The 27,704-nt window shown below is 39.3% G+C and overlaps 1 protein-coding gene across 20 annotated transcripts in view; it reads right to left on the reverse strand.

Annotated features, from left to right (window-relative positions):
- Nucleotides 1-27,704, reverse strand: part of CDC42SE2 (CDC42 small effector 2) — a 150,194-nt gene that overhangs the window by 47,063 nt on the left and 75,427 nt on the right. For 18 of the 20 annotated variants that reach the window (XR_002727581.2, XR_002727580.2, XR_002727583.2 and 15 more), the window contains one exon: nucleotides 12,807-13,149. Coding sequence is in view for 9 of the 20 variants with exons in the window: in XM_023196759.2 (XP_023052527.1) it covers nucleotides 12,807-12,860 (54 nt within the window). In the remaining 11 variants the exon portion in view is untranslated. Of the gene's footprint in view, nucleotides 1-12,800; nucleotides 13,150-19,366; nucleotides 19,493-27,704 lie in introns of those variants that run through there. The other 2 variants (XM_023196776.2, XR_002727554.1) reach the window with 2 other exon arrangements.

Raw genomic sequence — 27,704 nt, forward strand, 5'->3', positions numbered from 1 at the left:
CTGTTGGCTACTGACTACGCTTGTTTCTGTAAGAGTTACTAGAAGCAGAATAAGTAGAAAGCACTGAATTAAATTAGTGCTTAACCATACTTGAAATTAAACATAAAAACAAAGATGTTGTCTTATAAAGTCACTTTAATCTGCTTCAGTTCATCTAAATGTGTCTTTTTCTGTACTCTGAAATAACTAGTCTTACACTGTAACAGAAATGGGATATGCTGATGACAAAGGGTGTGGAAGTGTGGAACTGGGGTTACTTCAACAAATCTCTTATTTGTGCATAATCCTGAAGCTCACAACCTATTAATAAGTCAGAGTTACTGTTCATTCTCATATTAAAATGCAAAACAATACAAGGCTAACCTTCAAAGAACTGTTACTACATTCTTCCCCCATTAATAAAAATTTTAAAGTCTGAAAATACCATGTGTTGATGAGGATATGGCACAATGGAACACTCAAACAGCTGGTGGGAATGTAAGATGGTAACATCAAGTCTAAAAGAATTTCCTTTTGCTTGGTAAAGGTAACTTCCTTAGCTGTTAGACCCAGTAATGTCACTCCTAGGTATATACCCTAGAAAAACTTGTGCACATGTTACCAGGCTACACATACACAAATGCACAAAAGAGCATTGTGCATAATAGTCCTGTACTAGGTTTATCAAAAGAACTGGAATGGAAAAATCTATTATGGTACAGCCAAACAAAATGTTAAAGAAAAATGAACATAAAATTTAGCTGTCTGCATCAATATGAATCAATCTTATACATATACCATTGGATTAAAGAAAACACAAAAGATTACAACCAGTAATGACTCTATTTAAAGTTAAAACAGGCAAACTAAATTCTATTGTTTAGGGATACATATATAGACGGTAAAATCATAAAACACAAGGAAGTGATTACCATAAAAATCAGGACAGCAGTTCCTCCAGGTGTTGGAAAAGGGATGTGTGTAATTGGAAAGAACACAAGGAGGCTTCTGGGGTGCTGGCAATGTCCTATTTCTTAACGAGTAATATATGCTTCATAATATATTTGTTTCATAACTTTTATACTGTACATTTATATGTAAAATCCTTTCAAATTATTTTTGGTATTATAATGGTATTGTGGTTACATTAAATAAGAGTTCTTATCTTTTAGGGATACTGAAATATTTATGGACAAAATGATATAATGTCTCAGATTTGGCTTCAAAATAATAGAGGAAAGGATAAAGTAGATGGAATGAGGTGAAGATTAGACAAGAATTAAAGTTGTTGAAGCTGAGAGATGGGTACATGGGGCTCATTATACTATTGTCTACTTCTGAATATGTTTAAAAATATAAGTTTTAAAAGAGTCTTTATGGAAATAGCTTAAAAATGAAGACATACCAGTTTCACAAATGGGAATTATATAGAGATTCAATACAGGTCTAATCCAAATCCCAACAGGCCTTATGGAAAACCTGACAAACTAATTTTAAAACTGATACGTAATAGTCAAGGACTAAGACTGGCCAAAACACAACAAAAGGTGAAGACAAAGGGATCTGCCCTCCCAGATATCAAAACAATATTAATGCAAACTCTAGAAGACACTGTGTGTCACCATCTATTGGCACCAGGGTGAACAAATGGTGACACGGAATCTGGAGTCTGACTCATGCACATACGGAAGCCTGATTGTGTACACTGCACACCAGTGGGGAAGCCTGATCGTGTACACTGCACACCAGTGGGGAAGGGAAAGACTTTTTTTTTTTTTTTTTTTTTTAGGCGCCCGCCACCACGCCCAGCTATTTTTTTGTATTTTTAGTAGACACAAGGTTTCACCGTGTTAGCCAGGACAGTCTCGATCTCCTGACCTTGTGATCTGCCCGCCTCGGCCTCCCAAAGTGCTGGGATTACAGGCGTGAGCCACCGTGTCTGTCCGGGAAAGACTTTTTTGAAGTCGTTGTGGGACAGAGGGTTCCCCATATGGAAAATAAATATAATTAAATCCCCTCTTCAAAAATCAACTCCAGGCTTCTATGTAAAAGGCAAAATTATTCCACTTTTATAGGGAAATTTGGGTGAATTATCCTTATGAATGAGTGGTAAGAAAAAATTCTTAAGCACAAAAATATAAGCCAAAAAAGGTACTTTGTTAAATCACACATAACCAACAAAGAATCTGTATTCAGAAGAGGGAAGTATATGAATAAATAAGAAATTTTAAAAATGTACAAAAGACATGAGCAGGCATGTCTTTCACACAAGAGGAAACCGTACTGAGCAACAAGCACATGAAGAAGTGCTTCACTTAACCTCACTAGCAACCAGAAAAGAACAATACCATGAAATCCCACCTTACCCATCAGACTGACAAAAATCAAAACGTGAAAAAACAAGCATTAATGAAGATGTTGTGAAAGCGGAACTGTAACACATTAATGTGGGGGCAGTTATCCCTTTGCAAAATAATTTGACACTATCTTGTGAAACTGATCATGCCCACACCCCACAATTCAGTATTTCCACTTTTAGATATATATGCTACAGAAACAAGTATACTCAAAGCCATGTATATACTGAGACATGTACAAGAATTTATAGCACAGTTTGTAACAGAAAAAAACTTAATACTAGAAACTACTCAAATGTCCACCAACAGACCGTTTGTATTAGGCAGGAATTTATATCTGTTTGTTGTTGTGCATCATTACATTTTTTACATATATACACACATATATATACACATACACACATATACATATATATATTTGATATATTTTAACCTATAATATATATATAAAACATAAAATTATATAGATCTATAATTTGTTTTTTGAGACAGGGTTTCACTCTGTTGCCCAGGCTAGAGTGCAGTGGTGCGATCCTGGCTCACTACAGCTTCAACCTCCCAGCTCAAGCAATCCTCCTAACTCAGCCTCCCGAGTAGCTGGGACTACAGGCACACACTACCACACACGACTAATTTTTAAAATTTTTTGTAGAGACAAGGTCTTACTATGTTGCTCAGGCTGGTCTCGAACTCCTAGGCTCAAGCAATGCTCCCACCTCAGCCTCCCAAAGTGTTGGGATTACAGGTGCAAGTCACTGCACCTGGCCTGTTTCACATTTTTTGTACCAAATATATTACAGTTTGAAACAAGATTTAATTTTTCTTTTAAAGACTGATTATTATGTTCCTTTTGCTGACGTCACATTTTAAGTAACTAAAAATTGCAACAACCACATGGTTTACAAAGAAATTGCTTGCTTCAACTTGAGGTATGTAGTTAAAAAAAAAAAAAAAAAAAAAACTCCAATCTGAACTGAATAAAGATCAACTACATTCTGAACCGAAAAACATCAAAGCAAAATTTCTTCTCTGACATTTACAAACTTATAAAAGCATTATACTTTCAAAACATAAATAGCTTTCTACTGCCTTCTTATCCCTTTTCCCCATCTTGAACTCACACTGAATGCTACGGACACTAGCTTACCAATAGTTCCTAATTGGTTAAGGGCACAGACAACGGTACTGGAACACCAGAACCTGTCTGTTCCAGTTTTGAAAACAGCCCTTCTAGTTTGTTTTCAAGTACATATAGACAAATTTGAACTTTCTCCACAGTTATATTAAAGGAGCTGAAGAGGTACAATATACAGTGAATTCCATCCACTACATTCCAAAGTGACTATCTACAAGAAAATAGAATAGTCAGCCCTAAGGCAGGGGAGGTAGTTCCAATATACTAGTCTTTAGAATTTCTAGGTTTGGTAGTACAGTTAAAACATTTGAATGAGTCTTCTATGATGTTTTTCTAAAAAATAGGGTTATTTTTCATTTCTCAACTGACAAGGCTAATTTTCTTCTATTTTTTAGATAGTCTCGCTCTGTCTCCACGCTGGAGTGCAGTGGTGCGATCTCCGCTCACTGAAAGCTCCACCTCCCGGGTTCATGCCATTCTCCTGCCTCAGCCTCCCGAGTAGCTGGGACTACAGGCACCCGCCACCATGCCCGGCTAATTTTCTGTATTTTTAGTAGAGACGGGGTTTCACCATGTTAGCCAGGATGGTCTCCATCTCCTGACCCTCGTGATCCACCCGCCTTGGCCTCCCAAAGTGCTCAAATTACAGGCATAAGCCACCACGTCCAGCCTTGATAAGGCTAATTTTCTTCTTTTATTAAGTAAATTCATTTAGTTTAAGCATTTTGAAATGACTATGGTTTTATAATGTGATTGTGTGAAACTAAATCAGAAACATGCACATTTGTGTTTTCAGAAAAAGGAAAAAAGATGACACTTTTACTATACTCATACCTAATTTAGGGTGTAAAATGTGGTCCCTGAAAATGGAAGTTCTATACAAATCTGTGCCATATGAGGTTATTATAGCATAGAAGCTATGGAGATCCATCATATTTGAGCAATCACTTTTCTGTTTTACATAAATCCCCTCATGGAGTGCCCTCAGCTACAGTTTCCTCCAGCCACCTTTCATGGAATTGTTGGTTCATCCTCTGAGGCTGCAGTAGTTAACTTTGATGTTTTCTTTTTTCTCTTATTTTTTTTCTTTTTTTTTTTTTTTTGAGACAGAGTCTTGCTCTGTGGGCCAGGCCAGGCTGGAGTGCAGTGGCACAATGTTAGCTCACTGCAACTCTCTGCCTCCCGGTCTCAAACAATTCTCCTGCCTCAGCCTCCCGAGTAGTTGGGATTACAGGCATGGGACACCATGCCCAGTTATTTTTTGTATCTTTAGTAAAGACAGGGTTTCACCATGTTGGCCAGGCTGGTCTTGAACTCCTGACCTCAGGTAATCAGTCCACCTCGGCCTTCCAAAGTGCTGGGATTACAGGCGTGAGCCACTGCACCTGGCCTAACTTTGATGTTTTCTAAAATGTCTAAGGTCTTAAGCAATCCTTAGCTGTCTAACTGATCTATCCCCACTCTGTTTCCTCAACCACTTCCCTTGAAGTAACCTAAACCATCTAAACATTGAGCACACTGCACTTCCTTTGTTTCACTGTGGGCAAGTCCAGCACCATCACTTGCACATATCCTCATGCCGCCACTCTGACTATCATAGGTTAAAACTATACATCAGAACAGCAAACGGCAGAAAGAAAAGCCACAAAGGGAATACTTGCAACCTTACTGCAGAACATATTCCATACTCAACTCCAGACAGCTGAGGGGGCTAAGTGTATATGAAGGAGTGAGGTGTCTCACTGGGCTACAGTGTGCAGTATGGTTTGTCAGTGCTCTCTGAGCATACAGTAAGTCAAACCACTAGAAAAAATAGGTATGTTCTTCTGCATACTTTGGCTCTTTGCTCTAAACCATTCAATGATTTCCTATTTCACAAAGAATAAAAACCAGTCGTTTCATGACCTGGAAGGCCAAACATGAACAGGCCCTTGGTTAACTCTTAGACCTCATTCCCACCACTGGCCCCATGCCTCACAGTCACTCTGCCTTCTCTGATGTTCCACTCACACACCCAACCTTGCACTTACTACTCACTCGAAGTGCTTTGCCCTAGGTATCTGTGTACTTTACTCCCTTAACTCGTGCCTATATAGCACTTAATCTGAGAGGCCTTCCCTGAACACACTATTTAAATTAATATCCCCATTTCTCCTACGTCATTCTCTTTTTTCTTGCTTTCTTTTTCCACAGTGCACTTATCACCACCTGGTATCATACATACTTATTTGTACAGTAAATACGTCCTCCACTAAAGTGAGAGAGATGATGATAGAGATGACATCTGTTGTACTCACTGTTATCTCACAACTACCTGGCTCACTGTGGAAATACCAGGATGTTATTGTTACAAATGTTCTGTAACTGTGTACATGTCCATAATAACACATTCCAAGGCCAGGTATGTTGGCTCATGCCTGCAATTCCCAGCACTTTGGAAGGCTGAGGCAGGAGGATCACTTGGTCAGGAGTTCAAGATCTGCCTGGCCAACATGGTGAAACTCCATTTCTACCAAAATATAAAAATTAACCGGGTGTGGTGGTGCATGCCTGCAGTCCCAGCTACTCAGGAGGCTGAGGGAGGAGAATTGTCTGAACCTAGGAGGCAGAGGTTGCAGTGAGCCGAGATCGCACCTCTGCATTCCAGCTTGGGAGACAGAGCGCGACACCTCAAAAAAAAAAAAGAGAGAGAGAGAGAGAAAAAGGCTGGGAGCGGTGGCTCATGCCTGTAATCCCAGCACTCTGGGAGGTCGAGGCGGGTGGATCACCTGAGGTCAGGAGTTCGAGACCAGCCTGGTTAACATGGCGAAACCCCATCTCTACTAAAACTACAAAAATTAGCTGGGCATGGTGGAGGGTGCCGGTAATACCAGCTACTCAGGATGCTGAGGCAGCAGAATTGCTTACACCCGGGAGGAGAGCTTGCAGTGAGCCGAGATCGCACCAGTGCACTCCAGCCTAGGCAACAAGAGCAAAACTCTGTCTCAAAACAAAACAAAACAAACAACAAACAAAAACAAAATAACATTCTAGAGACAAACAGCATTACAAAAAAATCAGTGCTATGTGGGAAACCATTAGACGGGAAGGCAAACAATATGAAAAGTGGCTTTTTTTTTTTTTCTGTAAATCAGGGTTCCTTGTTTTTTAAAGCTACCTTAGAAGTTGATCAGTATTCTAATGCTCAATAAGTTGGTGAAGAATTCACTATAGTTCTGTCATAGTTCTGTCAAGAGCTGACAACCCTTTTTTTTTTTTTTTTTTTTTTTGAGATGGAGTCTCGTCCTGTTGCCAGGCTGGAGTACAGCGGCGCGATCTCAGCTCACTGTAATCTCCACCTTGCGGGTTCAAGCAATTCTCCTGCCTCAGCCTCCTAAGTAGCTAGGACTTTAGGCACATAACACCACGCTGGCTAATTTTTTTTTTTTTTTTTTTTTAGTACAGACGGGGTTTCACCATGTTGCCCAGGCTGGTCTCAAACTCCTGAGCTCAGGCAATCCACCCGCCTCGGCCTCCCAAAGTGCTAGGATTACAGGTGTGAACCACTGTGCCCAGTCCTAACAAAGCTTTTTAAAAAATTAAATTGCAGGGCAGCAACCATCCAATTAAAAATCTACAACCTTAGCTGTATCTAGCAACAGCAACTACAGCATTTACAGTTAGTTAATAAGTTTTGGATTATCACAGCTCAAAACATTGGGGCTCTATTATACTCTGCATTGTACTATATTAAAATGAAGGAGTAGGAAGAGAAAAATGACTATTCTACTATACTCAGAAAAATGCATTCCATTTTCTTCCCAATATTGGGTTGTTCCTTTTCACACATGGAATGTGCAAGAGCAGGGGGTGACAGGGAACAAGTGGGAGAGTTGGCATGCAGCACTTTATTTCAGTAAATATTTTAGAAAACTTTAGCAGATGACCAAGCAACTTTAAGATAAGGCAGTCTTGATACTGTTTAGAATGCCAAAGATGTGTCTTTGTATAATGTAAAGAAACAAAAATTATTAGTGACTCTTTACATCTGTTTCCTGATGCCAACAAGCAAGCTATTCCTCCATTATGGTAACCACAAAGCCCCATTAAGTTTTATGTAATTTTTCTCAGGAATCAAAAAGGTAAGAAAGCAGGTGTTCGTGGAATTTTTGTGAAATATTTCATATTAAGTATGTATTCATTAAACAATAACAAACAACAAACATATTAAACGTACTGATACAGGAGTGCTGGGAAGGGAAGAGTGTGGTTCCTTTAAATGATATAGGAGTGGGGACAGGAAGTGCTGGGTAGAAAGGCAGATTCCTGGCTAGGGCTCCACCCCCCACAGAGAGACATAGGTGAGGACAGGCACTCCTGTTTCCAGGCCCAAATGTTGCATTTTCCAAGACCACCCTGGCCCGCCATGCCCCCATCCTGGGCCTATAAAAACCCAAGACCCTAGCAGGCAGACACACAGCAGCCAAACATCGAGAGAAGCACACAAGCGGCTAGAAGGTGAAAAGACGTCCAGGGAGCACACCTGCAGAAGAGCACACCAACAGACGCCAGCATGCCAGCAGGCCATCAACTGGCTGGACGTGGCACAGTTTGGCTGGGGCAGTTAGAAGAGAGCTGGGGCCACCGAGCAGCCCAACTCCAGGGGAAAACCATCTCTTTTCTGGATCCCTCATCGACAGAGAGCTACTTCCACTCAAGAAAACTTTGCACTCATTCTCCAAGCCCACGTGTGATCCGATTCTTCCAGTACACCAAAGCAAGAACCCAGGATACAGAGCCTTCTGTCCTTATGACACCGTAGAGGGTCTAACTGAGTTGGTTAACACAAGGCAAACTAAAAAAGCACCCTGTAACACACGCCCTCTGGCGCTTCAGCTATAAAGATTCATCCCTAGACATTGCGGTGGGGTCAGAGCCCCACAGCTCCCCGTCTGTATGCTCCCCTAGAGGTTTGAGCAGCAGGGCACTGAAGAAGTGAGCCACACCCCGTCGCATGCCTTCTAGGGGCACAAGGGAACTTTTCCTGTTTCAGTATGAGAGAAACTCAAGTTGCAAATCCTCTGTGTAGCAGAAAATGTATTTCTGATGTCTCATAACTCCAGAGCCTTATGGTCCTGCCATTTAAATGCCTAATCTGTGTCTTCCTATTTCAGCTATTGGTGACTATACATTTATCATATATTGAAGAGAATTCACTTTATTATATACCCTGTGAATACTGGCAGTAAGTAAATCTTTTAAAATATGGCAATTTGACTTCTGGTTTCTGATCTGGCACATAAGGAGTTTAGAAGTCATCACTCCCATCCACGTAACAAGAAAAAAGCCAATCAAACTTAAACAATATCTCTTCTTAGATCCATCAGAGAAGTGAGGTCACAGAGAAAACTGTTTCCCCTAAAACTAGAGAGACAGACAGATGGACACAGAAATCAACAAGCAGAAACCTTCACAGGATCTAGTACCAGTGCAGGAAAACCTAAACTGTAACTGATGAATAGCTGGATGCTCAGTGTGAATAACTTTAAGACGCCAGGGGGACCTAGTCTTAGGGATCCCATACACTTTTGTGGGTTTTTACCTCAGGGAACCTTACCAGGTTCTCAAGTGAAGATCAGAGAAAAATCTGTGTTTCTGCAAAAAGAAGGGAAGGGCAGCCACAATGAAATGCACCAGAGTATTCTGTTATTAACAAGGTTTGCTCTCAAGAGAAACTATTTTACCAGAGCCTAATCAACTAGGTTTTTCCAAAAACTAACCAACTTGGGGAGAAGGGAAATATCCAACTCCAGTCTCCTCTACCCCTTTCTGCCTCACCTAAGGGGTAAAAAAACAAAACTGAGAAGCACTTTGTGTAGGTCACAGACCAGGTGCATGGGCTCACTGAAAGACTGAGACATAATCATAGCAATACCTAATGTCTCCCTTCCCCACACCTTACCAACACATCTACAGGGCTCCTGTACAACAGGGGATTACAAATGAAGCAACAGTATGTCTCAGCTCTTATTTAAGAAGAAGTCTCTAGAGAAACCCAAAGACAACAAGGGGACAAAAACAAGAACACCAGATGAAATTTTATCCTCCAACACCTACAGCTACAGCAAATAGTAAAATGGCCTAGGCCCTAACCAGATAAACATAAAACATCACACTACGGGCCTATTTACCTTGGTTCCTTTTACCCACTATACCACGTTCAACAAAAAATTACAGGGCATCCTTAAAACAATATGGCAATAGGACTCAAGTTTTCCTATTGAGAATCCTTGACTACCGAAAATGTCATCTCTAATAATATCACAGATTATAAAAACTCAGGATAAGAAGGATGTTCAGCCATCACTGGCAATACTGATCATTATACTAGAGGTCTTAGTCAATTCAGCTAAAATCCCAAAGGATAAATGATTTAAATATCAGAAAATGATTTAAAAAGTCACTATTTGGAGATATCTGTAAGAGATAAGCATTTCAGCTAACTATTAAACTACTTCGGCCTGGTGTAGTGGCTCACACCTGTAATCCCAGCACTTTGGGAGGCCGAGGCCGATCACCTGAGGCCAGGAGTTCGAGACCAGCCTGGCCAACATGGCGAAACCCTGTCTGTAATAAAAACACAAAAAAATCAGCTGGGCATGGTGGCACGCACCTGTAATCCCAGCTACTGAGGAGGCTGAGTTAAGAAAGAAAATCGCTTGAACCTGGGAGGCAGAGGTTGCAGTGAGCTGAGATCGTGCTTCTAGCCTGGGCAACAGAGTGGGACTCTGTCTCAAGAAAAACAAAAACAAAAAATAAATAAATAAGTAAATAAATAAATTCAAGTGTTCACAAGTGTTCAGTGAGATATCTGGATAAAAAAAGTAGCATATAAGAATTATTAGGTTCCTATACACTAGTAATAACTAGCTAGGAAATACAGTAAAAGCCATATCTAGAACAAGTCTAACATGAAACGTGCAAGCTTATGTAATGAAGTTTTAGAGCTTTGCAAAAAGAATATTAAAAGATCTACATAAATGAAGACATATGCCATGCTTCTAACCGGATTACTCAAAATTCTTTTTTTTTTTTTTTTTTTTGAGATGGAGTTTCGCTCTTGTTGCCCAAGCTGGAGTGCAATGACGCAATCTCGGCTCACTGCAACCTCCACCTCCTGGGTTCAAGTGATTCTCCTGCCTCAGCCTCCTGAGTAGCTGGGATTACAGGTGCCTGCCACCATGCCCAGCTAATTTTTTGTATTTTTAGTAGAGACAGGGTTTCAACATGTTGGCCAGGCTGGACTTGAACTCCTGACCTCAGGTGATCTGCCAGTCTCGGCCTCCCAAAGTGCTGGGATTACAAGAGTAAATCACTGCACCCAGCCTGGATCACTCAAAATTCTAAAGATGTCAATTCTCACCCAATTAGCCTCTAAATTCAATGCAATCCTAGCCAGGTGCAGTGGCTCATGCCTGTAATCCCCAACACTTTGGGAGGTTGAAGTGGGCAGATAACCTGAAGTCAGGAGTTCAAAACTAGCCTGGCCAATGTGGTAAAACCCTGTCTTTATGAAAAATACAAAAATCAGTTGGGCGTGGTGACAGGTGCCTGTAATCCCAGCTACTTGGGAGGCTGAGGCAGGAGAATCGCTTGAACCCAGGAGGCAGAGGTTACAGTGAGCCGAGATCACGTCACTGTACTCCAGCCTGGGCAACAGAGTGAGACTCCACCTCAAAAAAATAAATAAATAAATAAAATAAATTCAATGCAATCCTAAAAAAAAAACCTCTAAGATTTAAATATGCATTATGAAATATCTCAAACAAGAAAAAAAATAAAACTATAGTAAGAAAACATGGAACCACAATCCAGCTTTAAAAAAAGACATCACCAATAGAGTTAGAAAAGGAAGAGCTAAGAAAAAATTTCCCCAACGACACAGCAAAATATACTAAGTAGAGCAATTAAAACAATATGGTACGGCACAGTGGCTCATGCCTGTAATCTTAGCACTTTGGGAGGCTGAGGCAGGTGAATCACCTGAGATTGGGAGTTATGTATACAATTCTAGTTTTAAAATTTAACCCTTATTTTTCCTCTTATGTTGTTACATATATAAATAAAGCAAAATATCAATTCACTCGTTCAGCCAGCCAACCATCAATCATGTATACCTACACTCTCCAAGATATTATATTTGATCCTGAAGATACAAAGTTAACATGGTGAAGACCCATAAATAATTCAAAATGTGGTGGGAGAGACCGTAGAACAGTTATTTACTATGCAAAAGGTTCCATGCTATAACAGAACAATGAACTAAAGAGCTGTGGGAATACAGATGAGTATTATCTCATTCAGGGGAAAGCTGGGGAATTTTTTATATAGGTAACATTTGATTTATGTACCTTAAAAAATGAAAAGGAGGCCAGGCACAGTGGCTCACGCCTGTAATCCCAGCACTTTGGGAAGCAGAGGCGGGTGGATCACCTGAGGTCAGGAGTTCGAGACCAGCCTGACCAACATGGTGAAACCCAGTCTCTATTAAAAGTACAAAATTAGCCAGGCGTGGTGGCACATGCCTGTAATCCCAGCTACTCAAGAGGCTGAGGCAGAAGAATCACTTAAACCCAGGAGGCGGAAGTTGCAGTGAGCTGAGATCACGCCATTGCACTCCAGCCTGGGCAACAAGAGTGAAACTCTGTCTTAATAAAATTAATAAAATTTTATTTAAAAAAATTCTTAAATAAAATTCTTAATAAAATTCTTAAAAAAAGAATTTGGAGGCTGAAGGGCAGGATTTTGGTAGAGGTAACAATATGTGCATGTATTAGAGGACAAAAACAAGGCATATACCAAGAAGTCACTCAAGACCACTTACAAGCTATACGACTTTGGGCAATAAACTGAACCTGTTTCAACTGAAAAATAAGGACAATGATATCTTCCTCAGAGGGTTGCCCTGAGGAAAATGAGATGGTAAGCTGAGAAGAATATGATGGCGATATGGCTGCCACATCCTCCACCCACTGACTTCCAAGGCTGATTTACCTGTTTTACCTCAGGTTATTGTCTCCTTTCTCTCTCACTATTCCTCCAGGAGCTATTTGACAGAAGAACACATCCTTTCAGTCATGTACGATGAATGGTCTAGCAGAATTCTTGACATACAGCATTTACTTTAAAAACATTATTTCTTTTTAAACATATGTTCAGAGTTCCACTGAACTATTCTCTATGGTATTCTCTAGAACTGCTTTGCAATTACTGCTAGGATCCCAATTCTCAGTTTGAGAACGAGTGGTACGTTTAATAAGCACCCCACCTGATGTGTCCACATACTTCATACTTACAGGCTGAGGCTGTTCTGCAATACAGCAGTTGAAACACAACCAGAATTCACTCATGCTTACAGTCCACAGTATAAATGAGCACCAATGAAGGTTCCAAATCTCAACTCAGGAAGTTCCACAAAATACGCTCCTCAATATGATGAATGTCCAGTGATGCCAAGATGAAATTTTATTATTTTACTGTGTTTTTGTTCCTGGAAGTCAAGTATCTTACACAGTCAATTTAATAAAGAAAAATTCGGATTGTTTCCTTTCTTTGCTTCTGGTTCTACAGAGACTCCTTTCTGAACCACGACGAAGGTATAAAAATTGTTGTCTTGACCCAGGGACTATAACAGAGAGTCTAGGGAAAAAAAAGAAAAAGTAAAAAACGGTTAAACTTTATTTATCCTTGAAAGCTTTTATTGTTAAAATAAGTATTACCCAAAAAAGTAAACACTGAAAAAAAAATCAAGATTTTAACAAACTGATATTCATTCACCAAATTATTTTTTGAGCAACTTTTTTAGTGTCAAGTTCTAGGTGTAGCAGTGAAAGTAGACAGAAATCTCTGCCTTCGTAGGGCATCCTATTTTATGATTATAAAAGTATGAATTATTTTAATGAGTTAATTTTTAAAAATCACTAATTAGCACATTATGACTGCCACATACAAGTTTCTAATTCCAAGAAGAAATAATGATCACCATTTTCATATAGGTTTCTTCAGTTGAGTCCTTTATTCTCACAGACAACTCAGACAGTAATTGCCATAGCAATGAATTCTAAGGAGATAATCAAGCAGGTGCAGTTCATCAAAAACCATAAACAAAATTATCACCTTATCCACTGGAATTAGAGCTGTACATGAAAAATGGGCAGAGGTTAAGTTAGGCTTTCTTCTGTGAATCAAGCTATTAGATCCCTACCACTCCCACCATCATTACTAGAACACAAGTTAGTCAAAATACTTTATATCCCACCATGGCAAACCAAGCTGAGTCTATTAGAATCCTTGTCAGGCAATTTTCTATCTGCAGTTGGACAAAGAGTTAAACCTATTTTGTCCTTCTGACTGCCAAGCTGTTGACTTGAAGGATGTCCTTAGTCAATAATATCCTATACCCTCATGTGGAAGACGGTTTGGAGATAATAATGCTGACAGAGGCAAAAGAGAAGTGGGAAGTCAAGATGACATGAATCTCTGATTCTAGGCATCCCTAAGATCAGTTTCACCTGTGCACCAGACATTTGGTTTTGTAAGGCAACATATCTCCCTCTTTAGCCTGAAGTTATGATGAAGTGGGTCTGTATCACTTGCAGACTACAACAATAGTCAAGTGAAGATGTCCAACAGACAGTCTGATACACAGATCTGAAGCCAAGGAGAAGTTTTACAATCATCAGATTATGACTAAAGCAATGAATGATCTCTAGGGAAAACAGTGTCATGACGAAGTGTGCTCAACAGAGTCCTCTGAGTAAGAACAGCATTTAAATCATAGGTAGAAAAAGAGAGGCCTACAAAGGAGGTTTGGGTGTTATCAGAATTAGAAGAGGAAAATCCGTTAAATGTGGTGTCACTGGAGCCTGTTTCAAGGAAAAAGTGGGTGGCAGTATTCACTGCCACTGAGATAGTAAAGACTGAGGACTATTCCTTAGACTGTGCAGCAAACACAGTGTGGCCCTGGCAACAGCAGTTTCAGTAAAGTGGTGTGGGTAGAAATCAGATTACAGGAGGTTAAGTGAGTGAAAGGAAAGCAGCAGAGTCAACAAGTGTAGACAATGTTTGCAAGAAAAATGGATATAAAGTTTAAAAAGTAGAGTATAGAATGAAGAAAAAGAGCCTTCCTTGAAATGAAAATATCAAAGACTAAAGATGTATCAATTTGACTGTGTTCAGAGATGTTAACATTTTTGTCCCAAATGGCGAAATATAAATCACGTATTTGTAAATTCTGGAAAGAGACCCCATACATGTTACAAGCTTTGCCAACTACAGATCAGTAACAACTACATTATAGGATCACAGAGTCCTGAACATTAAGTGAAATTAAATTCCTCCCTTTTGCTTTTTCCAAAGCCATGACTCTAAACCTGGAAAGACAGAAGTGACCGTAATATTTTGTAGCTGTAGAGATGAAGATGTAATGTGAAGTTAATGCACACATCCTCAGTGTCACAAATCTGGGTAGTATAACAAGGCATGAATTCAGGACCCTGATTCTACGGTCCAAAGGACAAGTCCTCTAACATACAGGAAAACGACATGATAAGATTTAAGCATGTGTCCAACGAATATCAAAAGAAAGAAAAGTTTACATTTTTGCCATTAATTAAAATACAGAACCTGGAATGTTTATTTAAGCAGAGATGAACATTCCTTATCTCACCCAAACTCTAAACCAAGGAAGTGGCAGTCTTTGGCCAATGAATCGGGTAAATACTGTTAAGTTTTATAAGCTCAAAGAATAGTATCACTTATTTCCTCCATCCAATCTTCTTGGCAGGAATATAAGAGAAAAGTCTTAAATACACAGTCTCATGAACATTATTTCAGTGCTGCTATTTAACAAGTTTAATTTCACCCTGGATCAAAAATCTTGCCCATTAAGAAGGCTTTGTGAAGTTTTTTAAAAAAATATTTTTTGAGAAAGGGTCTCACCGTGTTGCCCAGGCTGAGCTCAAACTGCTGAGCTCACACCTCAGCCTCCCAAAGCGCTGGGATTATAGACATGAGCCACCTCACCTGGCCTAAACTACAATAACTTCTGCTACTACGTATTTCCACTTAAGATGACAGATCTGCTAAAATATATTTTCAAACCAAGATGTTTGTAATTCCATGGAATTTTATTTAAGTAAATATATAGATCTTAAAATGTTTCAGACATGCTTTGGAATGTGATATCAATACATCTTCTTGCTTTTCTAAACAAATTTCCTTTTTAGAACTTTTTTTTTTTTTTTTTTGAGACGGAGTCTCGCTGTGTCGCCCATGCTGGAGTGCAGTGGCGCGATCTCAGCTCACTGCAAGCTCCACCTCCCGGGTTCACGCCATTCTCCTGCCTCAACCTCCCGAGTAGCTGGGTATACAGGCGCCCGCCACCATGCCCAGCTAATTTTTTTGTATTTTTAATAGAGACGGGGTTTCACCATGTTAGCCAGTATGGTCTCGATGTCCTGACCTCGTGATCCGCCCGCCTTGGCCTCCCAAAGTGCTGGGATTACAGGCGTGAGCCACCGCGCCTGGCCTAGAATGGTTTTCTAAAGTATATATACTTAAAACATATTTACATATAAACACCTTCAAAGAAGTATTGAATTCTTCACAAAAAACTTCAACACACTGCCACTAATAATAACTATACTAATAGTTACTTTCACTTCTTGAGCTGAAAGCTGCTTAAAACATGACCATTTTAAAAACCTATACTTTTTGAAATCTTTAGATAACAAAAGGAGAGTCACTTTACAATAACATCAACATATAAACTTGGCTTTAAATACAGCTCAGCACATTCCACACGTAACTGAGGGGTCAGACTGGTCTACAGCACAAGAGAGTATTTTAATCACCTCATAGATTCATAAGACACACGATTTTAGAAAGGGAAGGGACTTTTAAAGAGAACATCATAGAACTTGGTCATTAAACAGCTTATCCAAGGCCACTTAGCTAGTGAGCTTCCTTGAATTTGCTTACAAATGAGACTGACATGAGGAGAAAAGTGCAATAGTATTCTGTACTGAAAATATTATCCCCTATCAGTTCCCCTCCTCCTCTTTACCACCTAAATCAAACGCTGCAGATGCCAGCTTCCTACCTGCATGAAGTTTTGCTGCTGACAACTTAATGAAGTTATATTCCAACATCCTACCCGCAATTTAATAAAAATGCTTTCTAGATCAACTTCCAAAGAAAAACAATAATATTTTGATGTGAAAAACCTGGCAGTGGGGCATGTCAGGTAACTAAGTTGTTTTTGTTTTTGTTTTTTAATCTAAAATATTCTAACTCAGTTCAGGAATTAAGAATGCTCAGTTGTGTGAAACTGAATCAAAAATTCAGAATTTGGACTTTGAAATAAAAGATCTGTGACAATTATAGCACTTCATTAAGTTTTTAGAATTGTTAGGCAAGTGACAAACTGTATCACTCTGTTCCCTCCCTCCTTCTTTCCCTCTCTCCCTCTCTTCTTTCTCTCTTTCTTTCTTTTTTTGAGACAGAGTTTCAGCTCTGTTGCGCAGGCTGCAGTGCAGTGGAGCAATCCTGGCTCACTGCAGCCTAACCTCTCAGGTTCAAAGGATCCTCCCACCTCAGCCTCCCAAGTAGCTGGGACTACAGGTACATGCCACCACATTTGGCTAACTTTTTAATTTTTTGTAGAAACAGGGTCTCACTATGTTGCCCAGGCTTACCCTCAGTTTTCTTAGTAATAAAATGAAATACTGCATTGCCATTTCACAGGTCTGAAATGAGGATTAAATTCGCTAATATACATGAACATACTGTATATATTATAAAGAGCATATAGGTTGAATATCCCTTTTCCTAAATGCTAGGGACGAGAAGTAATACAGATTTCGGATTTTCTTGTAGTTTGAAATATTTGCATTACACTTATCCTACTTAACACTCTAAATCTGAAAATCTGAAATCCAAAATGCTCCAGTGAACATTTCCTTAGTCCATGTCAGCACTCAAAAAATTCTGGCTGGGCACGTGGTTCACACCTGTAGTCCCAACATTTGGGGCAACTGAAGCATGAGGATCGTGTGAAGCCAAGAGTTCGAGACAAGCCTAGGCAACATAGCAAGACCTCATCTCTACAAAACAATTTAATTTAATTTAATTTAATTTTTAAAACTTTTTTTAAGTTGTGGACTTTGGAGCATTTCAGATTTCTGGATTTGGATGCCCAACCTGTATTGATATAAGATGCTTTTTTGTTACCAGAATTAAAATGGCAAAATTGCACTATTCTGCTATAGCAAAAACAGGTAATTTGCTGCAAACTTTGAAGAAACAGCCTAAAAATCTATCTAGAAAAAAAAGAGAATGAAAAAAGGTGAATTATGGTTTCATACAAAACAATAATGAATGACAGCTTCAGGCAACACAGATGATTCTCACATGGCGAGAGAAGCAGCATGACACAATACACATGGAATGATATCATTTCTGTGAATTTCAAAAACAATTTAAACTATTTTGTTTAGAGATGCATACATAGGTATAAAAGTAAAGCAAGGAAAGTTATAATTAAATCAGGAGAATGGTTACCTCTAGGACTGAGGGCAGGGATTACAAATAGGAAGAGGTGCTTATGGGCTCCTGGAATGCTGACAATGTTCCACTTCTTGACCTGGGTGGTAGCCACACAGGTATTTGCTTTATAATTATTTGTTAAATAATACATGTATGCACTATGCAATTTAATTTAATTTAATTTAATTTTTTGAGACAGGGTCTTGCTTTGCTACCCAGGCTAGAGTGCAGTGTCGCAATCTCAGCTCACTGCAACCTTTGCCTCCCAGACTCAAACCATCCTCCCACCTTAACCTTCCAAGTAGCTGGCACTACGGGTATGCGCCACCATGCCCAGCTAATTTTTAAATTTTTTGTAAAGACAAGGTCTCACTATGTTGCCCAGGCTGGTCTCAAACTCCTGGGCTCAAACAGTCTGCCTGCCCCCTCCTCCCAAAATGCTGGGATTATAGGCATGAGCCACCATGCCTGGCCACTATGCAATTTATATGTATTTTTAAATGACAACTTTTTTTTTTTTTAAAGACAGAGTTTTGCTCTGTCACCGAGGCTGGAGTGCAGTGGCACGATCTCAGCTCACTAAAACTTCACCCTCCCTGGTTCAAACAATTCTCATGCCTCAGCCTCCTGAGTAGCTATGATTACAGGCGCCCACCACCAAGCCCAGCTAATTTTTGTATTTTTTTTAGTAGAGATGGGGTTTCACTATGTTGGCTAAGCTGGTCTCAAACGCCTGACCTCAAGTGATCCGCTGGCATCGGCCTCCCTAAATGCTGGGATTACAGGCATGAGCCACCACGCCCAGTCTTAAATGATAAAAACTTAAATGAAATGTGAATATAAAAAGTAGGCCGGGCACGATGGCTCAGACCTGTAATCCCAGCACTTTGGGAGGCTAAAGTGGGAGGATTACATGAGGCCAGGAGTTCAAAACCAACATGGCCAATGCAGCGAAACCCCGTCTCTACTAAAAACACAAAAATGAGCTGAGTGTGGTGGCACATGCATCTGTAATCCCAGCTACTCAGGTGGCTGAAGCACAAGACTTGCTTGAACTTAGGAGGCGGAGGTTGCAGTGAGCCGAGATCGTGCCACTGCACTCCAGCCTGGGCAACAGAACAACCCTGTCTCAAAAAAGAAAAAAAAAAAAAAAAAAGTATTAATCAATACTGGACCAGGCTCGGTGATTCACACCTGTAATCCCAGCATTCTGGGATGCTGAGGCAGAAGGACTGCTTGAGACCAGGAGTTCGAGACTAACCCAGGCAACATGACAAAATTCTGTAACTACAAAAATTTTAAAAATTACCCGGGTGTGGTGGCAAGTACTTCTGTTGTCAGCTACTTGGAAGGCTCAGTTTGGAGGATCACTTGAGCCCAGGAAGTCGAGGCTGCAGTACACCAAGATGCGCCATTGCACTAAAGTCTGGGCAACAGAGTGAGACCCTGTCTCAAAAACATAAATAAATAAAATAAAAACTAACAATGAGCAGTTAATAATAATGAATTGAGGAAGATCAGAGGTGGAAATGCAAAACACATACCTAGGAGTGGAAATACTGGTTAATACAGTAAGTATGATTTTAACTTTATTAAGAAACTACCCACCAGTTTTCTAAATCAGTTTTACCATTTTGCATTCCTGCCAGCAATGTTTAAGAGTTTCAGTTATTCCTTATCCTACCAACTCTTTGTACTATCAATCTTTTAAATTCTAGTCATCCTAGCTGGTGTACAGTAGTATCTTGCTGTGATTTAAATTTGCACTCTTCTGATAACTGGTGATATTAAGTCTTTTCATGTGCTTCTTGGCCATTCATGTATTTTCTTTGGGTAAATATGTTCCAACCTTTTGCCCATTTTAAAATTCCGTCATCTCACTGAGCTATGTTCATACATTCTAGGTCAATCCTTTCTCCAATATATGCAGAGTGAATATTTTGTCCTGGTCTTTGTCTTCCTAACAACATCTTTCAAAGAGTTTAAGTTTTTAACTTTGATAATGTCTTAAGCATAAGTTTTATCTCTCATGATTTGTGCTTTTTGGGTTCTAAAAATTTTTTCACACATCCCAAAGTTGCCAAGATAATCTGTTTCTTTTTCTAGACCTTTCAGCTTTTATTTTTATATCTATAACCTGTTTTTACTTAAATTTTATTTTCTGACAGTATAAAGGCCAATTTTTAAAAAAGTATGGATATCCAGTTGTTCTAGTTCATTTGCTGAAGATATCCTTTGCTTATCAGATTAATTTAGCATCTTTACTGAAAATCAGGGCTGAGGTCGGACACGGAGGCTCATGCCTGTAATCCCAGCACTTTGGGAGGCCAAGGCGGGCAGATCATGAGGTCAGGAGATACAGACCATCCTGGCTAACATGGTGAAACCCCCTCTCTACTAAAAATACAAAAAATTAGCCGGGCGTGGTTGTGGGCGCCTGTAGTCCCAGCTACTTGGGAGGCTGAGGCAGGAGAATGGCGTGAACCCGGGAGGTAGAGCTTGCAGTGAGTGTAGATCACCACTGCACTCCAGGCTGGGTGGAAAAAAAAAAAAAGAAAAAGAAAAGAAAATCAGGGCTGAGCTTGGGGGTTCATGCCTATAATCCCAGGACTTTGGGAGGTCAAGGTAGGTGGGTGGATTGTTGGAGCTCAGGAGTTCAAGACCAGCCTGGGCAACAGGCGGCAAAGTGCCACCTCTACAAAAACTACAATTGGTTGGGCATGGTTGCACACACCTGTAGTCCCAGTTACTTGGAGGGGCTGAGGCAGGAGGATCACTTGAGCCTGGGAGGTTGAGGCTGCAGTGAGCCATGACTGTACCACTGCACTCCAGCCTGAGCGACAGAGAGACCCTCTCTAAAAAAATAAAATAAATAAAATAAAATAAAACAAAATAAAATAAAATCACTGTGTAACATTCAATCTATAGGCTGATTATTGTATTGCACTGGTCTATTTGTCAATCCAATGCCAGTACAGCTATAGTAAGACTTAGAAGTAAGGTAGTCATTTGTCTTCCAATTACACTCTTTTTCAAAACTGCTTTTAATTTTCTAGGTCCTTTGCATTTTCATACACATTTTACAATCAGCTTGTTAATTTCTACCCAAAAAAAAAAAAAGCCTCCTGTGATTCTGACTGAGACTGCATTTATTCTAGCAATCATTTGAAGGAGAAATATATATGTATATATATAAATATATATATACACACACAATAAATTTTGTTGTATCACTTTTAACTTTGTTTATACCTTTCATATCAGGGCGTTAAAGCCTTATATAGTCAAATGTCAGTTTTCGTAATAGATTAGTGGTTTTATCTTAAGAAAGCTTTATCTCAGGATTATGAACCTATCATCCCATTATAGTTAAGTTTTACTTCTATAATTCAATTTGGACATTAATATTTTGTAGGTTGTGGTCAGGTAATATTTCACAGTTTACTCACGCTTTTTTTTTTTTGTATTTTTATAAATAATATATGAAAATCATTATGAATTATGCCACAGAAACTGCAAAGTAATTTAACTGTATACATGAGAGAGTAGGAAGGCTAATTTAATCGCTTTTTTAAAAAAATGTCTAAATTATATGTTTCTTGTTGAAACGTTTAAAATTACCAAATTACTGCTCATATGCTACATAGAATGAAATATATGTTAGGTCAGGGTGATTTACCACAAGGCTCTTCTACACATTAAACAAATATATTTGATTTTTTAAAATATATCTACTTTAAACTTAATTACTCTGTAATCTATGATGTTGACATTAATCAGGATATTCTACAAATAATTTATGTTCTCCTTATTCTTGATTACTTCTAAATCAAAGTTTTTTGTTCTCACAAATTCTATTATACAAGTTTCATTAAATATTCAGAAAAAAGCAAACACATTAAGAAAATCACCCATTAACCCTACCTTCCTAGAATTAATATTATATTATTAATTCTAGAATAATAGTATATTAAATTTTTTGTCCTTTTGTGTACATACCTTAAAAATAATTGTATATGCACTTGAATTATCCCCAATTTTATCTCCTGCTCTTTCTAATTAACACTATGTACATTTTCCCTTAGTCTTCATATTCATTATTTTAATGTCTGCATAAAATTTCCATCATGTGACTTCATTACAATGGGTTGTTTCCAATGGATTTTGCCTAATTTGGATCATGCTCAAAACACATATTCATATACAGTTGACCCTTGAACAACATGGCAGTTAGGAGCACCAATTCCCTGCATAGTCGAAAAACAATACATAATTGTTGATTCTCGAAAATTTTAAGTACTGAACAGCATGCTGTTGACTGAAATTTTTTTTTTTATTATACTTTAAGTTCTAGGGTACATGTGCGCAACGTGCAGGTTTGTTACATATGTATACATGTGCCATGTTGGTGTGCTGCACCCATTAACTCATCAGTTACATTAGGTATATCTCCTAATGCTATCCCTTCATCCTCCCCCGACCACACAACAGGCCCTGGTATGTGATGTTCCCCTGGGTCCAAGTGTTCTCATTGTTTGGTTCCCACCTATGAGTGAGAACATGCAGTGTTTGGTTTTCTGTCCTTGCGATAGTTTGCTCAAAATGACGGTTTCCAGTTTCATCCATGTCCCTACAAAGGACATGAACTCATCCTTTTTCATGGTTGCATAGTATTCCATGGTGTATATGTGCCACATGTTCTTAATCCAGTCTATCACTGATGGAATTTTGGGTTGGTTCCAAATCTTTGCTATTGCGAAATAGTGCCACAATAAACATACGTGCGCCTGTATCATTATAGCAGCATCATTTATAATCCTTTGGGTATATGATCAGTAATGGGATGGCTGGGTCAAATGATATTTCTAGTTCTACATCCTTGAGGAATCGCCACACTGTCTTCCACAATGGTTGAATTAGTTTACAGTCCCATCAACAGTGTAAAAGTGTTCCTATTTCTCCACATCCTCTCCAACACCTGCTGTTTCCTGACGTTTTAATGATCGCCATTCTAACTGGTGTGAGTTGGTATCTCATTGTGGTTCTCATTTGCATTTCTCTGATGGCCAGTGAGGATGAACATTTTTTCATGTGGCTGTTGACTGCATGAATGTCTTCTTTTGAGAACTGTCTGTTCATATCCTTTGCCCACTTTTTGATGCGGTTAATTTTTTTCTTGTAAATTTGTTTAAATTATTTGTAGATTCTGGATATTAGCCCTTTGTCAGATGGGTAGATTGCAAAAATTTTCTCCCATTCTGTAGGCTGCCTGTTCACCTGATGGTAGTTTATTTTGCTGTGCAGGTCTTTTGTTCAATTAGATCCCATTTGTTAATTTTGGCTTTTGTTGCCATTGCTTTTGGTGTTTTAGTCATGAAGTCCTTGTCCATGCCTATGGCCTGAATGGTATTGCCTAGGTTTTTTTCTAGGGTTTGTTTGTTTTGAGATGGTGTCTCACTCTGTCACCCAGGCTGGAGTGCAGTGGCGTGATCTTGGCTCACTGCAAGCTCCGCCTCCCAGGTTCACGCCATTCACCTGACTCAGCCTCCTGAGTAGCTAGGACTACAGGAACCCTCAACCACGCCTGGCTAATTTTCTTGTATTTTTTAGTGGAGACGGGGTTTTGCCGTGTTAGCCAGAATGGTCTCAATCTCCTGACCTCAGTTAGCCAGAATGGTCTCAATCTCCTGACTTCATGATCCGCCCACCTCGGCCTCCCAAAGTGCTGGGATTATAGGCATGAGCCATGGCGCCTGGCCTCTTCTAGGGTTTTTATGGTTTTAGATCTAACATTTAAGTCTTTAATCCATCTTGAATTAATTTTTGTACAAGATGTAACGAAGGAATCCAGTTTCAGCTTTCTAGATATGGCTAGCCAATTTTCCCAGCACCATTTATTAAATAAGGAATCCTTTCCCCATTTCTTGTTTTTGTCAGGTTTGTCAAAGATCATATGGGTGTAGATGTGCGGTATTATTTCTGGGGGTTCTATTCTGTTCCATTGATCTATCTCTGTTTTGGTACCAGTACCATGCTGTTTTGGTTACTGTAGTCTTGTAGTATAGTTTGAAGTCAGGTAGCCTGATGCCTCCAGCTTTGTTCTTTAGGCTTAGGATTGTCTTGGCTATGCGGGCTCTTTTTTAGTTCCATATGAACTTTAAAGTAGTTTTTTCCAATTCTGTGAAGAGAGTCATTGGTAGCCTGATGGGGATGGCACTGAATCTATAAACTACCTTGGGCAGTATGGCCATTTTCACAATATTGATTCTTCCTATCCATGAGCATGGTATGTTCTTCCATTTGTTTGTGTTCTCTTTTATTTCACTGAGCAGTGGTTTGTAGTTCTCCTTGAAGAGGTCCTTCAAATCCCTTGTAAGTTGGATTCCTAGGTATTTTATTCTTTTGAAGCAATTGTGAATGGGAGTTCACTCATGATTTGGCTCTCTGTTCTTGGTGCATAGGAATGCTTGTGATTTTTGCACACTGATTTTGTCTCCTGAGACTTTGCTGAAGTTGCTTATCAGTTTAAGGAGATTTTAGGCTGAGACAATGGGGTTTTCTAAATATACAATCATGCAATCTGCAAACAGGGACAGTTTGACTTCCTGTTTTCCTATTTGAATATCCTTTATTTCCTTCTCTTGCCTGATTGCCCTGGCCAGAACTTCCAATACTATTTTGAATAGGAGTGGTGAGAGAGGGCATCCTGTCTTATGTCAGTTTTCATAGCGAATGCTTCCAGGTTTTGCCCATTTAGTATGATATTGGCTGTGGGTTTGTCATAAACAGCTCTTATTATCTTGAGATACATCCCATCAATACCTAGTTTATTGAGAGTTTTTAGCATGAAGGGCATGAAGGGCTTCGATAAAATGTTGAATTTTATCAAAGGCCTTTTCTGCATCTATTGAGATAATCGTGTGGTTTTTGTCTTTGGTTCTGTTTACATGATGGATTATGTTTATTGATTTGCGTATGTTGAACCAGCCTTGCATGCCAGGGATGAAGCCAACTTGATTTGGTTTGCCAGTATTTTGCTGAAGATTTTTGCATTAATGTTCATCAGGGATATTGATCTAAAATTCTCTTTTTTTTTATTGTGTCTCTGCCAGGCTTTGGTATCAGGATGATGCTGGCCTCATAAAATGAACTGGGGAGGACTCCCTCTTTTTCTATTGATTGGAATAGTTTCAGAAGGAATGGCACCAGCTCCTCCTTGTATCTCTGGTAGAATTAGGCTGCGAATCCGTCCGGTCCTGGACTTTTTTTGGTTGGTAGGCTATTAATTATTTCCTCAATTTCAGAACCTGTTATTGGTCTATTCAGAGATTCAACATCTTCCTGGTTTAGTCTTGGGAGGGTGTATGTGTCCAGGAATTTATCCATTTCTTCTAGATTTTCTAGTTTATTTGTGTAGAGGTGTTTATAGTATTCTCTGATGGTAGTTTGTATTTCTGTGGGATTGGTGGTGATATGCCCTTTAACATTTTTTATAGAATCTATTTGATTCTTCTGTCTTATTAGTCTTGCTAGCGGTCTATCAATTTTGTTGATCTTTTCAAAATCCAGCTCCTGGATTCACTGATTTTTTTGAAGATTTTTTGTGTCTCTATCTCCTTCAGTTCTGCTCTGATCTTAGTTATTTCTTGCCTTCTGCTAGCTTTTGAATGTGTTTGCTCTTGCTTCTCTACTGCTTTTAATTGTGATGTTAGGGTGTCAATTTTAGATCTTTCCTGCTTTCTCTTGTGGGCATTTAGTGCTATAAATTTCCCTCTACACATTGCTTTAAATGTGTCCCAGAGATTCTGGTATGTTACGTCGTTGTGCTCATTGCTTTCAAAGAACATCCTTATTCCTGCCTTCATTTCGTTAGGTCCCCAATAGTCATTCAGGAACAGGTTGTTCAGTTTCCATGTAGTTGAGTGATTTTGAGTGAGTTTCTTAATCCTGACTTCTAGTTTGATTGCACTGTGGTCTCAGAGACAGTTTGTTATAATTTCTGCTTTTTTGTATTTGCTGAGTACTGCTTTACTTCCAACTACGTGGTCAATTTTGGAATAAGTGCGATGTGGTACTGAGAAGAATGTATATTCTGTTGATTTGGGGTGCAGAGTTCTGTAGATGTCTATTAGGTCTGCTTGGTGCAGAGCTGAGTTCAATTCCTGGATATCCTTTTCAACTTTCTGTCTCGTTGATCTGTCTAATGTTGACAGTGGGGTGTTAAAAGTCTTCCACTATTATTTTATGGGAGTCTAAGTCTCTTTGCATGTGTCTAAGGACTTGCTTTATGAATCTGGGTGCTCCCATATTGGGTGCATATATATTTAGGATAGTTAGCTCTTCTTGTTGAATTGATCCCTTTACCATTATGTAATGGCCTTCTTTGTCTCTTTTGATCTTTGTTGGTTTAAAGTCTGTTTTATCAGAGACTAGGATTGCAACCCCTGCTTTTTTTTGCTTTCCATTTGCCAGGTAGATCTTCCTCCAGCCCTTCATTTTGAGCCTATGTGTGTCTCTGCATGTGAGATGGGTCTCCTGAATACAGCAGACTGATGGGTCTTGACTCTTTATCCAATTTGCCAGTCTGTGTCTTTTAATTGGAGCACCTGGCCCATTTACATTTAAGGTTAATAATGTTATGTGTGAACCTGATCATGTCATTATGCTCTTAGCTGGTTATTTTGCTCATTAGTTGACGCGTTTTCTTCCTAGCATTGATGGTCTTTATAATTTGGCCTGTTTTTTCAGTGACAGGTACTAGCTGTTCCTTTCTGTGTTTCATGCCTCCTTCAGGAGCTCTTGTAAGGCAGGCCTGTTGGTGACAAAATCTCTCAGCATTTGTCTGTCTGTAAAGGATTTTATTTCTCTTTCACTTATGAAGCTTACTTTTTTTGGCAGGATATGAAATTCTGGGATGAAAATTCTTTTCTTTAAGAACGTTGAATATTGGCCCCCACTCTCTTCTGTCTTGTAGAGTTTCTGCCAAGAGATCCGCTATTAGTCTGATGGGCTTCCCTTTATGGATAACCTGACCTTTCTCTCTGGTTGCCCTCAACAGTTTTTCCTTCATTTCAACCTTGGTGAATCTGATAATTATGTGTCTTGAAGTTGCTCTTCTCAAGGAGTATCTTCATAGTGTTCTCTGTATTTCCTGAATTTGAATGGTGGCCTGCCTCAATAGGTTGGGGAAGTTCTCCTGTAGAGTGTTTTCCAACTTAGTTCCATTCTCCTCGTCACTTTCAGGTACACCAATCAGACGTAGATTTGGTCTTTTCACATAGTCCCATATGACTTGGAGGCTTTGTTCGTTTCTTTTTACTTTTTCTCTCTAAACATCTCTTCTCACTTCATTTCATTCATTTGATCTTCAATCACGGATACCCTTTCTTCCACTTGATCAAATCGGCTACTGAAGTTTGTGCATGCATGCTGTAGTTCTTGTGCCATGGTTTTCAGCTCCATCAGGTCATTTAAGGACTTCTCTGTACTGTTTATTCTAGTTAGCCATTCGTCTAATCTTTTTTCAAGGTTTTTAGCTTCTTTGCAATGGGTTCGAACATCCTCCCTTTAGCTCAGAGAAGTTTGTTATTACCAATCGTCTGAAGCCTTCTTCTCTCAACTCATCAAAGTCATTCTCCATCCAGCTT

Source organism: Piliocolobus tephrosceles, chromosome 4, assembly GCF_002776525.5.
Source record: "Piliocolobus tephrosceles isolate RC106 chromosome 4, ASM277652v3, whole genome shotgun sequence".
NCBI lineage: Eukaryota > Metazoa > Chordata > Mammalia > Primates > Cercopithecidae > Piliocolobus > Piliocolobus tephrosceles.